This window comes from Leptidea sinapis, chromosome 32 (genome assembly GCF_905404315.1).
Source record: "Leptidea sinapis chromosome 32, ilLepSina1.1, whole genome shotgun sequence".
Classification (NCBI taxonomy): domain Eukaryota; kingdom Metazoa; phylum Arthropoda; class Insecta; order Lepidoptera; family Pieridae; genus Leptidea; species Leptidea sinapis.
The window spans coordinates 11,897,851-11,914,184 of NC_066296.1; the positions used below are offsets into that span (position 1 = coordinate 11,897,851).

Sequence of the window (16,334 nt, forward strand, 5' to 3'; positions counted from 1 at the left end):
TGTCATTAAACAGTGATAGCAATGTAGCCGTAACTAGAGATGCGTTATTGAAAACGGCCGTTAGATAATTTATACGACTAGACAGAGCCTTTTGCTTCTAGAAAACCGATGAAAACAGGCCAGGTTTATTACTTTATTGTGTGTGACAAGCTACGACTTACACTCGATATGTTTGCCACTTTGTGTTTGTGTATTCCTCAAAATAGAGGTCAACTGTGAACCTCATTTTTTTTTGACGTTTTCACAGCTGTCACAGTCTATCTAGACGTATAAGTGATCTTAGATAAGAATAGTTAAATAAGTTTCGAAGCTCTTTTTTACAGTAGAGTGATATAGAAGGAAAGATGACCTAACTAAAAAGCGCTATGCTCTCTCATACTCTAGATGTCCGGTTCTGTCCGCCATAGTTCAGATATTTTCTATAAGTGCTATTGGCATTTACATATTTGAATTAATGTTTTTATTTTATTATTATTATTTGAAGAGGGTGGCTATTTCCTAGTCCTAAGAGATTCCTAGTAACACCGCGTCCAGAATTGGACTATTGTGTTCGCCACTCATACTAAAGCTCATCGTCAAGCCCTGCTGCCTTTACGAACCGCAGTAGTTCCTTGACGCGAGTGTTGCAAACACTATCTGGTGGCACGCAGTAGTCACCAAAGATTGTGCTACGCTTATGCATTAGTGGGCCGCAGTCGCAGAGTAGATGAATAGGTGTTTCATCATCCTCAAGGTAGAGCCTGCAAGCTTTGTCGCTTTTGATGCCGACCACACTGAGGTGCTTGTTTAGGCGACAGTGCCCGGTTAGCATCCTAGTGAGTATGCATTGATTTTTCCTGTTCAATGATAGGGCTTCATTCGCATAGCTACTGTTGAATGCCCTTATCAGTGCCTTAGAGTGGTTTAAACCTGAAGAGTTGTTCCAGCGTTTAAGTGCTTTTTGTTTACATTGGTTACTCAGGGTGTGTCGGATGGCGCTCTTGGGCAGTCCACAAATGGGTTCCGGACCATATTGGACTGCTTTAGCCGCAGCTCTTGCGAGCTCATCGGCCATTTCATTGCCTATGATTCCGGCATGCCCTGGGACCCATCTTAGAATCACTCTGTTTTTCATGCCTAATGAATTCAGGCATTCAACGCAATTATTGACTAACTTAGACGACGTCAAGTCAGCGTCTAAAGCCAACAATGCTGCCTGACTATCAGAGTGAATATATATGTTATGATTGAAGTAGCCTTTTTGGATATTGGTTTCCGCGCATTTCAGGATGGCGTACACCTCTGCTTGAAAATTGAGGTAAAGCTTCCCAGGTTTGTGCTGGATTTAACCTGGGGCGTTCTCCATAGACCCCACAGCCAACTTCATTTTCCATTTTGGACCCATCGGTGAACCACATGAGGCTCCCGTCCTTCCACGTGACTTTGTTGTTCATCCAGTCGTCCCTGGAAGGTAGTTCCACGATATAGTGTTTAACAGAGATTAATTGTGGAATCATCTGATCAGGTAACATGCCTAATATGTGGTCTCGCAGAGCTGAGTCCTCTAAAGTCCTAAGCGTTTGCGACATCCAGTTACATGAACCCCCCTGGGCGATTGCCCTCAGCATGCTTGCCTTCGCCTCTTGCTGTATGAACAGTGGAAGAGGCGGTAGGTTTAGCATTGCTTCAATGGCCGCACCAGGAGTAGACGTCATGGCCCCGGTTACCAATATACAGGCAAGTCTCTGCAGGCTTTTTAGTCTGTCTGTAGTTGTTTTCTGGCTGGCTTTGTTCCACCACACAATGGAGGCGTATGTGATTGTTGGTCTCACAATTGCTGTGAATAGCCATAGGAGGATCTTTGGGCGCATTCCATTGGGGAGTCTCCCTACCAGACGTCGACATACACCCAAGGTTGTTTTGGCCTTTTTCACGGCTTTGTCGATGTGAGAATTCCAGGTGAGTTTCTGGTCGAATGTGACTCCCAGATACTTAACCTCAGCTGAGAATTCTAAAGTAGAGCCGTTCAAGGTGGGAGACTTTAGTTTGTTAAGTGTCCGTTTCCTAGTGAATGGCACAATAACAGTCTTTCCTGTACACCACTGTGAGATGGTGTGTGAGCGCCTTTTGCAATATAGAGCTTAGTAGGCTTTGGCAGAAACCTCTGACGATAATAACTAGGTCGTCTGCGTACCCTAGTGCATCGATCCTGAGTTCTGCCAGCTTACTAAGTAGTTCGTCTACTGCTAGTGTCCATAGAAGTGGCGAAAGAACGCCACCTTGTGGGCAACCTCGCGTAGTGTATAGCTCCAGTGATGTCCCATGGAGGGAGATTAGAGCTTTGCGATTTGAGAGCATTGACCTTACCCATTTGACAGTGGTGGAGTCTACATTTTTGTTAGTCCCTTCACTAGCGTGTCTATCGGGGTATTGTCAAAGGCGCCCTCAATGTCTAGAAACGCACAGAGTGCAATCTGTTTGTCTTGTAACGCCTTCTCGACTCTATCCACAAGTTGTAGAAGGGCCGTTTCTGTAGACCTGCCTCTACAGTAGGCGTGTTGAGAACTATTAATGGGCTTTAGGCTTAGAGCATCCTCTCTTATGTGTCTGTCCAAGACTTTATTAATAACTTTCAGGAGAAAGGAGGTAAGGCTTATGGGTCTGAAGGAGCTTGGCAGGGAGTAGTCCTTTCTGCCTGCCTTAGGTATAAATAGTACTTTAGCCTTAGTCCATTGTTCTGGAAGATAGCCCCAGGCAAAGCTTACCCGGTATATCTTGACTAGTAGCGGTACTAGGATATCCAAGCCTTTTTGAAGAAGCGCTGGAAAAATGTTGTCTAGACCGCTTGACTTGTAGGGTTTCAGAGTCTTGATGGCGCACCTTATATCCCGGGGTCTGATTATCTTTGCCGCTCTAAGCCAGTCCTCGTCAAGAGGCCGTTGTGTAGGCGTTGCTACAGATGGTTGATGGGTAGCCCCCGGAAAGTGGTGGGCCATCAGTACTCTTACGTTTTCTACCTCGTCGGCTGTAAAAGATCCATCTGGTCTCTTAAGCAGGCCGATTTGGCTAGGTTTGTCCTTGGCGAGCAGTTTGTGTACTCGGGCTCCTTGGGGAGTTTTAGATAAATCCTCGCAGAACCTCTTCCAAGATGCTCGTTTGGCCTTCCTAACTTCTCTGTTGTATTCTGTTAGGGCTTCTTTGTAGGGTTCCCATTCTTGGGTCTTTTTAGCCCTGTTAAACAGCCTTCTGGATTTCTTCCTTAGTTTGTTCAAGTTTGAATTCCACCAAGGCACTTTCCTGTTTGAGTGTTGTAAGGAGAGAGGGCAGCTAGCCTCGTAGGCGTCAGTGATGCCATCCGTGGTGACTTTCACTGCCAACTCTAGCTCATTCAGGGTTCTGATGCGCTTAGGGAGATTCTCCAAATTACTCCTGAGTTTCTCTTTGTAGACAGTCCAGTTTGTTTTCTTTGGATCCCTAAACGTATATGTTTGTTTTTCGAGGCAAGCCAAGATGTCAAATGCTATGTGTCGGTGATCCGATAGCGAAATTTCATCACTGACTCGCCAGTTTGATATTCGCCTGGCAATGTTGTCGGTAGCGAAAGTAATATCTAGGACTTCCTGCCTGTTCGAGGTAACGAAGGTTGGTTTATTACCTCTGTTTAGTACCTGTAGGCCGTTAGTGTCTAAGAAATTAAGAAGTTGCTCACCTCTGTGGTTGACGTCGCTGCTTCCCCAAGTTGTGTGGTGCGCATTGACGTCGGCCCCGACAATCAGTTCGACGTTGTTGCGTCGTGCATACTCGACCACTCTCGCCAATTCTGTTGTCGGGTCTCTTTCTTCATATGGAAGGTACGCCGAGCAAACGATCACCTTGGTGCCTTCCCAACCTTTGAAACAGATGTACGCCGCAACAACGTCGTCGGTGCAGACCTCTGTAACAGGTAAGAAATTAGTGTTCTTGTTGAAGACTATGCAAGCTCTGGGTCTTGATCCGCTGGTATTGTAGATTAACTTACCAGCGGTGTACAGTCCCAGTAATTTGCCGGTGTTAACCCACGGCTCTTGTAGTAGGGCAAAGAGGATCTCACTACTCGCAAGGCATTTCTCCATTACTGCAGTAGCAGCTTTGGCGTGGTGGAGGTTTGCCTGGAGTATCCTCGCCCTATTTCTGCGGTGCGTCATTGGATCCCACCGGAGGTGGAAGGCTTAGGTCGGTCTGTCTTCTGGTATGGGTGTTTCCGCCCGCGGCCAGAATTAGCCCGACTCTGGTCCTTCCCTCCCCTGAGGTGACCTGAGACGTTCCTCGATATCGGCCCTTTGCCCCGGGACGTAGTTGTGGGGGCAGCGGGCGGGCGTTGCGGGGTCCTTGAGATCCCGGATGTTCCTGGTCGCACAGGCCCGCTGGTCTGGGTGGGTTGCTGTCCACTCGCTGCTGCGGTACCCTCAGAGACGCCCTTGATCTTAAAATTAATCTTTCTAAAACCAAGGGCAGCTCTGCACCCGGACTCTTTCAGAGTCTCCGCGGAGGGATCGTCCAAGGAAAAAGTGACCACTTGGCCTTCCTTGTCCTCCCTCGCGTGGAGCACCTTCCAGTGTTCGGTGTTCAGTCCCGCATTTTGCGCTCGGATCAGCTTCAGTGCCTCTTCAACTGTGTCAGCCTCAGTGTTCGGCAGATAAGTCGTGGCTATGGAGGGTTTGGGCAGTTGTTCCTCCGACATGCATGAGAGCTCTGCCTCCGGCCACGGCTTCAGATCCTTGACTTTGTCCACAAGCCACTCTCGGCTGAAATCATTTTCACAAGTCACCAGTATCCAGCCAGGCTTGTGGGCAAAGCCCAAAAATGTCGGCCCGGTACCTTGTTCAGCCCCGGTAATCAAAGCAAGAAGTGCGCGGCGCACTTTCCGCATTTCGTCCTCGCTCATAGTATGGGTATGTCGAATGCCCACACGTGAGGACCCGGTTACCTCCTTGAAGCTAGGTCTCCCCGAGGTTGACTGAGTGTCATCTAGCCTGGGGACCTTCTTCGGCTGGGTTTTCGGAGAAATCTCCTCTGACCTGCCACGTTTTTCAGCTTTCGCTTCAGGTGGTGGAGGGTTGTGACCTGCTTTCTGTAGGTTATTCCAAGGCATTTTGGCTAAAGCCTTGGCTTCCTCTACAGGCATATCCGTTTGGATAAGCTTTCTGAATCTTTTCCGGGCTGCACCGGACAGCTTCTTTGGCTTCGTCTCAATATTTCTCACTTTCGAGTCTGTTTCCGTAGGCGTTGTGGTTTCCTTAACGATTGCCAGCTCGCCTGGGGTAAGTTTTCGGTTCCCTTGGGGGCGTCTAGCCGCTCACCTGCGGGTTCCGAGATAGATAGGTTTGCACCTATGTTGGACAAAAACGAATTTAATATATTTTCCTCCACTTTGTTCCCACGAGAAGCTAGGGAAATAAAGGTCACGAACCAGCAGAGCCCCGCTTACTGGCCGAAGGGCATAAAATAACACTCCGAGTTGCCTTACCCTTATACCCTTATAGTTGACAGTCACATAGACATTTTTGATGGACGAGGGGTGTAGGATATAGCCCGTAGTGTGAAAGCGACTTATTTTTCATTTAATTTCAATAGGATTTTTATTCACACTATTGTGTTTTCTAAAATTAAAGTAGTAAGTAAGTAAGTGTTCTGTGACCATTTTATACGCGATTATAAATAAATAAATATGTTCCATTTCAATATCCATACATATATATACACACAATAACTTTTAAGAATCTGAAACCGAGTCTCCGGCAACAGGATAATCCTGCCACCACAAGCAGCGCCCGTTCACGAGCATGACGCATGAGCCAGCCATCGACTCCCTGAACCATTTTAGGGAAGGGGACGACCTGTCCCATGTCGCCGCCACAAGCAGTGGCATTTAAGCGAGCAAATTAGCGAGCGATTATTAACGAGCGAAATTAGTGAATGAAAGGTTTTAACTTTTTTGTGATTTGTTTTTATGCATGTTTCATTATGAATTTATAACCTGAAACATAAACATATAGGTAGAGATTAGAATCATTACGCAAAATATTTTATGTGAGCCATCAATAAATGAACATGGGGCTCATTGGTAGGTGATCACTGCCGCCCAAAGATCATGAATTCTACGAAAATGTTGCCAAGGATAGAGAACAGCATATTATCACAGATTATCCATTACAAGAATCCCATATTAAATTTTTTGTGGTGTTCACTTATTCCTATTAAATAAATTTATAATTTGTTTAAAGTTGTATCCCTTACTTCTGGGATTAATTATACAAATTAAATTTGTTACCAAAATTTATGAGGCATACGGGACTCGAACCCGTGACCCTAGCCCTCGTCCGAGCCACAAAGTGAGAGTTGAACAACACCAAGATTTACGATCCATGCGTCACTCGAACTCGGCTCGGTTGGTAAGAGCGCTCGGACGGATCCCGAGAACTCGCGAGTACGAGTCCCCCATCTTTCATAAATTTTGGGTTACAAATTTAATTTGTATAAATTGACATTGTCTTTGTTTTGTTACAGAATGGATTAATACCGTGGTATAAGACGGCCGACCATCTGGTGCTATATCCGTTCCCGGAGTACAAACACGTTCCGCCGTACGACGTGAAGTAAAACAATCTATTGACCTACATATAGGTCTCTAAGTCCGGTCGCGTGCTCAACTGTTGGTAGCATTTATATTAATGTACAATCGGCTACAAAAGGTTAATATTAAAAATTACACAAATAGTATTACAACACCAATTATAAAGAAAACAATAGAATATTTAAACGTTTGGTGGTTTATTATGTACAATTAATTTCCAGCAATGAATATGAAAAATTTACTGTGCAAAAAATGTAGCCAATTTATTATTATGAGTTTATCAGTTGTACATTCATAAAGTTATATAAATACTATATAAGTGTTATATATTAATGTTATTCAAAACTTGGGTTGCTCCGAGTCAGATAACAACTATATATTTTTTAATACTTAGGAAGAATATAACAGAAATAAAATCAAACCCAGTGTAGAATCTCTATTACTCCCTCATATTTTATGTACCCAGCCAAAAGGAGTTTACATTTCACCTCTGAAAGTGCCTTTTTGTGTTGATGTGACAGTTGCTTGGATATCATTGCCACCATCTGGATGTGTGGTGCTGCTCTACTTTTACTTTCTAAAAGGCCGGCAACGCTCCTGTGATTCCTCCGATGTTACAGGAAAATGTGGGCGGCGGTGATCAAACGGCAGGCATTTATTTTCTCAAAATTGATTCCTTTAGAATTATTTTTGATGTCATTTCTAATATACTAGATACTACTACTGCTTCGGAAACAAATGGCGCTCTGACAGAGAAGAAGCGGCGCAAGAAACTCCCAGCATTCTTTTTTTGCGCTCGTTCATCCTCTTCTCTAAAAAGAGACAAGTGGAAATGTGTTATTTATTTCGAAAAAGATGCTGGCGAGAAAGTTGTATATTTGTAATGTAATAGAGTATAGAGGAGCACCAAGTCTTGTATCAGTTACACACTCTAGTCGAAACTGAACTTTGACAGACAGCAATAAGGTTGACTTATTCTTGCGCGCGTTTTATTTGCAAAGCTGAATCTGGTGACCAAAATTATGAGAATCAATTTCTGAGAGATTAATACTGTCCAGTAATAAAATATATTGTAAAAACTACTCAGAATACAGAATAACGATGAAATGTAATTTGGTTCTTCGCACGCCTCTGCAAGTCAGAACGACACACATCGGCATAATTATTAAAAAACTGAAAAAAGCAACTAGTTGTAAAAAGTTCGCGGGTCGGACATAGTTAATTGCCAATTTAACGAACTGACTCATGGAGCGCGTTGACCTTTTTAGGTTTGTTCTGCTTTTGAACTGTTTTTTTAAGAGCGCTTGAAGTTTTTTGTCCGGTTTGTAAAAATGATATTATCCAAATGTTTTGAGTTTTCTTTAGTGTTAATTCCGCCAATATTTGTCTTTAAACAATTTGACACGTCTTTCGCCTCTACACGAGGCATCCTCAGGAAGTGTTGACTCGCTAAGGACTGGCACGAGACTGAATTAAATGAGGAGGAAACCGCTGTTTTAAACCCTCGTCCCATGAAATGACGCTCTGTGATTGGTCGGCTGTTGTGATGTATTACCCCCGGAAGAGATACGTAATAAGTTATGTATCTCTTCCGGGGGTCATGTGTACAATTGTTTTTATACAAATATTGGTGGAATTAACACTAAAGAAAACTCAAAACATTTGGATAATTAAGGATTTCCACAAAGTAACGCCTACTTCAATAAAAATGATATTAGCAATTCATTTGTTTAAATGATAATAATTTACATTTTAATTTTACTCGTAGATGTAGTATAATATCAGTATGTCCCGGGGAGAAGTGCAATTCCTTTGAATGTATTTAGTGCAGTCTTTGGATTCGCCTCATGCATACATAATTACAACTTTGTTATATTCAAACATTCTGTCCTTGGTGAGGAATGTTGTATGCTTATTTTATTTCATTTTATTTCGGTGCTTAATTCACGTTCTCCGGTTGTTTAACTACTCTCAAATATAAATATCGCATAGCTGTAAAATTGTGTAGTCGTCAGAAGCCAGTCTTAATTATAAAAAAATAAATTTGTAACAAAAATTTATGAACGATGCGGGACTCGAAGCCAACCGTTCGAGTACGCATGCGTCGTAAATTTCGCTATATCTTTTTGAACTCGCAGCTTGTTCCAGTCTTGTATTGAAATCAGTCTTGTTGGGTTACAGTGTAATTTATCACGAATTATAGGTAAATATAATTAAATATAATTATGTAGTCGCATAGTTTACAAGTTATCACTTTTAATGATTGTGTTCGAATTGTATATATTTTATCTTGAACCGTTGATTCACGTATGTTAAAACTGATTTCAAATTTAAAAGCAGTTGTGACTATTTTTTTGGTCCGCTGCATGACTTTGATGGGGACACATAATTATAATGCGGATAATTTAAGTAAATTTAGCACAAAAATTGTACCGGTCTGCATAAACTTACATCACTTTGAATGTTTGTGTATTTTTATGTATGTGTATAAGACAGCCGATATTAGGCTGTTATGTCCGCTGTTTTTATTAAATTTAATATGCGTATCAAATCGAACAGTCATACCCATAAAAGTGCACCAAAAAGTGTTCATTTGGTCTATGCTTTGTCTTTCCATAAATAAAAATCATTTTTTTATTGCATAAAACATATATTACTGTATGTTTCTTTTTACATCAGTACAATAGCGTAAAGTAAAAATCCAATCAACCTCAGTTTTACGTAAACGAGTTCAAATACCATTCTTAATCTCGATTAAACACAAAGCGATTTCACCAATACCTTTTGGGCGTGTTGACGTTAACTGAGTTCACATGTCATAATATAACGTATCAAATACCTGTCAAAACTGTAATCGATAAGTATGAACAATTTTAAGTTGTTGAATGTCAATATTTCTATTTCGATAACGACAATGACGGGTCTTGAAAGCGATCAAATTAGTTGAACGTCCAAAATTCGGCTGTCAGCATTTAAACGCGTGTAGACTATAACTGCGTTTAGTTTGTGTTTTTGCAATCTGAATTGAAGCTGTAAACTCGTTTATTTACACCCATGCTTTAAATGCTCTATAAAAGATTCTAAAATAGCTTATTGCCAACATTAAAATACCCAATGTTATAATAACTACTTTCGGTTACTAGGACTGGCTTTTTTAATGTTAGCAGTAAGCTAAGTAACTGTTTCAGAATCTTTAGACGATTCATATTATTGGTGTAGATAAAGTCTTGTATGCAACTGTTGATAATTAGGGATTAAAACACTCATCTGATCACACCCACATTCATGTTTTAATACCCCTTATTACACAACAGTTGCATAAATATCTGTTAAAGGCATAAGCTTAGTTCAAAGTATTCTAATCGCGTTCCACTTCAGTGGTGAAATCGAGGCTAAGAAGACGTAAGTCATGTTTAAAAACACATGACATGGTTCTAGGTGTTATTCATTTCCCGAGCTTTGATCGCCTTTTTAGTACTACGTGTACGGCCAGATCTTTTCCTGTCACAAACAGAAGGTTTCATTGTTCTTACCAATAGCTCGGTAGTCAAACATTCGAATGAAATGAAGAGTTTCAAATGTTGCATTTGGCTCCATACCTACTCTATAGTAATGCCATCACTGCAAATCGGTTATTGTTTTACTGTGATGGCTACTCCTCTAAGTATATCGTTGTATTTCTTGTTTTTTTTTTTTAATGAAATTATTGTAACGGTATTTCTATCCAGTCTCAATATTAACGCTCTGAGTATTCAGGATTGATCTGATTTAAAACTTTTTCAGATCTATCAGATTTACAACTTATAATTAAAACATTGAATTTTAAATATGTTTATTGAAAACACTTCTGTGTTCGACTGTACTGAAACTGTGCAATCACGTTCAATGACAAACTTCTCTCATTATTAAAGAATCATTGATTTTCTTTTCGATTTAACTTTTTATTGAAACTTAATAAAGAGTAAATAGTTAATATTCAGGATAAGTAATTCAAGTGAAAGTAAGATTTTTGAATGCTCAATATTCCTAGCCAGAATTAAAAACCGTGGATTCTGGAAAACAGACTCCTTTGAGTATTTAGCTCTTAGATAATTTATTCGTCTAGATAGAGTCTCTTGCTGTTAGCCGATGAAAACAGGCCAGGAATGTTAGTTTAGTGTGCGTGACAAGGTACGTCTTACACTCGCGATTTGTATGAAACTTTGTGTTAATTTGCGTGAATTTATCAGAATAGAGGTTAGTTCTCCACTCAATTTTTTTCGACGTTTTCATAGCTGTCATAGTCTATCTAGACTTATAAATGATCTAAGATTTAGCTATTCCTCATACTTTATGACCTGGCCATGACCACACACTTGAGAATTACATAATTTATGGCTGGGCTTAGTTGGCCCATACTAACGTAGAAGCGTTAAGCGTTTGGAAATAAAGTGGAATGAAATGAAAAGAAACGAAATTACTTATTTTGCTATGCAATAGGGTATTTCCAGATCTTAAATATTAAAATGTCTCCTTTATACAAAAAAGCATGCAAAAATTTAAATATTCATTAATAATGTAAAAATTATTTTCAAGCAGTCATTTATAGACTCTTTGTATAAATATTTTATTTAACAGTATTTTCAAGTCCTCAGGCAATTTGTGATATAATTTTATTGCCGATTGCTGATTGATCAATTGTAAGTATTGAATCTCTAATAATTAATTTACACATTCCAAACTCAATATTATGCCGGGTCCATACACAACAAACGACGCCGAAAGATAGCTTAGAAATATGTACAATAGTAAGGGAATGACTGTGTGTGTAGTTTTCAGTGAAAAAACGTTCGCGGTTGTTCTTTATATATGGACAAGATTTTATCTGATTGATTACTTTGAAGGTTAAAATGCTTGTTGATTAGTGTGTGTGTTGATATTCCTGTAGACGAATTATATTGTTATTGTTAGCAGGGGAAACGGATATTGTGTAATAATGCATTAATTATACTTCTATTTAGTTAATTTTGTATTGTTATGTACAGCTTATGTACGACTTTTTAATTTAATTGCAAATATGAGGGGCGTTGGTGGTTATGGATCTTGCTTGAATTTCAAAAGGATTAAATAAAGGTGCACATCAGGTTAATGTGCGGGGATATGAATCAGCCCATAATAAAACCTTAGCCATGATTCACCTATGACGGTACTAACCGCGTTAAATAAAACGCAGTTTATCTTAAATCACAGGTATCAAGGGTACTCTTTCGTTAGATTCGATGCTATTTCACCAATGTATTTTGAACGCATTCACGAGAACCGAGCTTTAGTTACAAACAATTAATAGAATGTGTCAAATAGCTGTCAAGACTAGTCGGTATTCGGTATTACAAAATAAATTTCTTTTTTTAAATTTCAGACTATGACAGTTCGAATATCATCGAAACAAGTTTAGCTATAACGTTTCATTAGCTATTATAAAATTTAGTTTTCAAAGCAAATTCAAGTTTTAAACTCGTCGACACATGTAAACTAAGCTCAAAGTTAACTTATCGCGTTCTTCTTCAATGGTGAAATCGGCCCTAAGACCTAAAGTGTAAGTTACAGCACTGTAATTTTTAGGTACTTTTTTAAATTGTATTTCTTGTTTTTTGAAGTGAAAACTTCTTTAGCGGCGTTGAGCACTTTGGGATGGGTATAAAATGTTAAACTCGCGTCAGGAGACGTGGACTGATCGAAAATTCATAAGACAGACGACAGTGATTTATGGATGAAAGATTTATATATCATACCGTCATTGGACCAGTGGTTGAATCGTTGTGATTGCGAAGCCGAAACACCGCGAGATCGAGAGATCGAATCTCAGCCGTGAAATATTTTTAAAGCATAAAATAATTTTAATAGTTCTAAAGTGTTAATTTTTTTACAAAATATAAATTGTCATTTTTGTGTACGAAAGTGCAATAAATGAGTATTGTATATAACCACATAAATGCTAGTACTTTTATACTGATAAATAAAGAAATTCGTGCAAAAGTATTCCCTCACTATTCCAAAATATTCAACAATGCACAACGTTAATGTTCAAGATTTCACTTCTGCCGGCACTCCCGAAGTGCAACCCGTATTGTTAGTAATTAATTTTCGATAGATACTGTGTGACAAATTCTCGTAATCCGCCATTTTTGGTCTACGCTGTTAAGCATTTAAGCCATGTTTGACAGATGTCAAATTGTAATTTTAGTAATTTAAAACATGTTGCATTGCTAGCAAAAATATGTGCTAAATTCTGGGTTGCATCATATTAGCTGTTATAGTTAATGTTCAAGTCATATTTAACGTTAACAGTAACGTTGACTTTAACATAGTTAAAGATAAAAAGAGAAATATCAAGTCAATGTCGAAAATTCATTTGAAACTTTTGACAGGTCGCTTTTAACTATTTAACATCAACAAAAGCTTTAACCGGCGAAAATTTGACGGTTACGGTTAACAGTTAAAGTTATGCCGTCATCGAAAAACATTCAAATGGTGCAACTCATTTTTTGCTTGGCCGGTACTTTTAAAATGTTTGTTACTGCTAAAGTAAGTTTGGTGCAACCTAGCCTAAGAGTCACAATTAGCTTAAATTGTTTATTATATATTATAATATTTCCATGTATTAATATTGTGTGCTCAAAGATCTGCATTTTGAGATTTCGTGTTATTATATTTAATTAATTTCATTAAGTATAAAAAATTTAAGGTGTTTTTGAATCAATTAAGTAAAAAAAAAAATATTTGTCTATAACACACATCCGTAATGTTATTTATTAAATCGAGTATGTTCCGAGTGATAGAATATATTCTGTGCGACGCTCACAACAAGGCATTTTTTATTAAGTTCGATAATAGCAAATAATTTTGGATTATGTTTTGGAGTATGTTCCAAGGTCCTTGAACCATTACTGAGGGGGCGTGCATATCATATTGGCAATTAGACAGTGCCTACCTCGTTACGTAAGTAAGCAGCGGTTCATACAACATGTATCGTACTGTCGGACTAAAGCACGACTTTGCTAGAAAACCAATGCACGTCCCCTGTCCTTTACCACCACTAAAAAGAGTTTTTATAAAAATTTCATTCACCCCAAGCTGCAATGATTTATAGATTAATAAAGAAATGCTCCTGTCATTTCCTCATGGTTATTTAATCTGTGTTCAGTGTGCAATCAGCTCTACTTAATTATATGAATGTGTATTCGGCCTTATATAGCAGTATATAGACGTAATGAACGACTCGAATTTGTAACATGTAAGTGTAACGCAATATGGACCTAACTGTGTGTATATATCTAGTTATGTATTGTAGTATAATGTATATAAAAGAATAATATATAAGTATTTTAAAATTTTACTGTAGTTTTTGTTCCCAAACACGGGATTACGTATACGATAAAATATGATTCAAATTATATTGATATTAATACAAATTGTTTGGATTGCGAGAGACCGGTGCTCGAAAAAGGTAATAAAGACGTGCTACAAGTCACCGGGCCCCCAAAGGACAAGATGATAATGATAGAAAGGATATACAAAAATAAATATAAAAATAATAAATCATTTTATATCAGGCTACAAGACCCATAACATAGTCTAACATTACGTATTTATTTAACTTAAAATCTACGTCACTGTCACACTAATATTTAGAAATATTTAATTTTACTAGATACATTGCTTTATAACAGGTTTAATTTTCTTTTTTATATGTGATGAATGTATTAGTACTAATGTACAAAAATATAAGAATGAAGTTTTTTCTTCAAATCATTTAAATTAGTTATTCGACAAGGGAGGACAACTCTTGCAATATCATACAAAACAGGCAAGATTCACCAAATGTAACTGTTACTGCTAGAGATAATCATAATATAAAGCTCATAAATATTGTGCACCAGAATATACAAGGTATCTCAAGTAAGGAATTAGAAATTGAACTATTTTTGAGCTGCTGTAATATAGATATATTATGTATTACAGAACATTGGCGTAAAAGTCGTCAGCTCCAGTTTAGTTTTAGAGAACATAATAAAACCTTCGGCAAAGTGTACTAGCCTTAAAAATTTATTTTAAAGTTTTAATTTGTTCAATGTATTTTGGGAAACTACTAGAATCACTTCTATAACAGCAACCTTAGATAATATTTTTTACAAATGTTACTATTACTAGTAAACTTATAATTAAAATCTTCAGTCCGACCATAGTGGGCAACTATAAAAGTAAATACAAGATTGGACAATGTCAGCCCAAAAAAGGTGACGATTATACCAGTTACGGGTAGCCTTAGGTAGTAACCGTAGGTCTTGAGAGGTTTGGAAATAATTTGGTAAATACGATACCATTTTTACACTGTGGTGAAACTGCTAATTTTCACTATAACTTAGTCTTCAATTCATTCTGTGAGGAATTTGACAGGATTTTTACTCCAGTAACGGTAACACTAAACAACAAACATTGTTTTAATGATTGGGCAACAATGGTATTCACAAAAGTCGTAAACGCTTATATGACAATACACTTACAATAATAGTAAAGAATTTAAAATATATGTAAAAAAATATTCCAAGCTCTTTAAAGTAGTTTGTCATGATGCGAAAACGTTTCATTGCAAATAAAATTAAAAACAATAATAAAGTAAAAGCGCCTTGGAGTGTAATTAATAATGAAACTGGTAGATCGAATTGCCGTAACACCTCTATCTGTTTAAATATTAATAATCGCGTTATAAATTCGGAAATAGAAATTGCAAATGAATTTGATAAATACTTCTCCGAAATCCCGATTATCACGACCAAAGACCTTAACTCTTCACCAAAAGCAGCACATGATATGCTTAAATTACACGTACCAGTATCTTCCATTGATTTGAAATTTAAGTATGTTACAGGTAGCGATATTATAATAATCTTCAAATTAATTAAACTAAAAATACAAAAGACCTATGGAGCCATTCGACTAATATTGTAAAATACATACTTGACATTATAGCACCTGAATTAGCAATAATATTTAATGAATGCATAGATGAGGGTGTGTTCCCTGACCTCATAAAATACATAACTTTGTTATACCTTTGGTGTTGCACAGGGTTCTATTCTCGATCCTTTCTTGTTACTTGGTTTAGCGATCTACCGTTTGTGGTAGATGATAGCCTTGAGATTGTATTATTTGCTGATGATCTTCACTTATTTTTAAAGTGAAGTGACGTGCAGATATTGATGAAGAGGTAAACAATGCACTCTCAAAGATGGTTTCGTCTCAAAGACGAATAATCTGCACTTAAACAGTGAAAAAACAAAGTCATCTCGGGTAAAATAAATCATCATCGTTCGATAAAAAGCAGGGGGGTATATTGCCCATCTAGCAGATAGACTCAGCTCTTCGGCACATGCCGTTACAAAGATTAGAGAGAGTACACGAATGTTGCGACCGCTAGATTAAGTGTACTTCATTTATTTTCATAGCATGATGTCGTACGGTATTTTACTATGGGTTCATGCTGCTGACATTAATATAGTGTTTGCTCTGCAAAAGAGAGCTGTTCGGGCTATATATCAGCTTGGTTATAGACAGTCTCTCAAAGAAAAAATTAAAGAAATAAATTTTATGACTGTTCATTATCAGTATATTTATAAAAAATTAATAAACGTTCACAAAAATCGTCACCTTCTTGCTCTTAATAGTGATTTTCATTATTATAACACTAGAAATAAGGGATTGC

The 16,334-nt window shown here is 38.2% G+C and overlaps 1 protein-coding gene across 1 annotated transcript in view; it reads left to right on the forward strand.

Annotated features, from left to right (window-relative positions):
• The window catches only part of LOC126974270 (alpha-(1,6)-fucosyltransferase), a 51,770-nt gene extending 37,805 nt beyond the window's left edge, over window positions 1-13,965 (forward strand). Inside the window, exon 13 of the mRNA XM_050821726.1 lies at window positions 6,526-13,965. Within this exon, the coding sequence (XP_050677683.1) occupies window positions 6,526-6,618 (93 nt within the window). The 3' untranslated portion in view covers window positions 6,619-13,965. The remainder of the gene's footprint in view (window positions 1-6,525) is intronic.
• The last annotated feature ends 2,369 nt before the right edge of the window (window positions 13,966-16,334 follow it).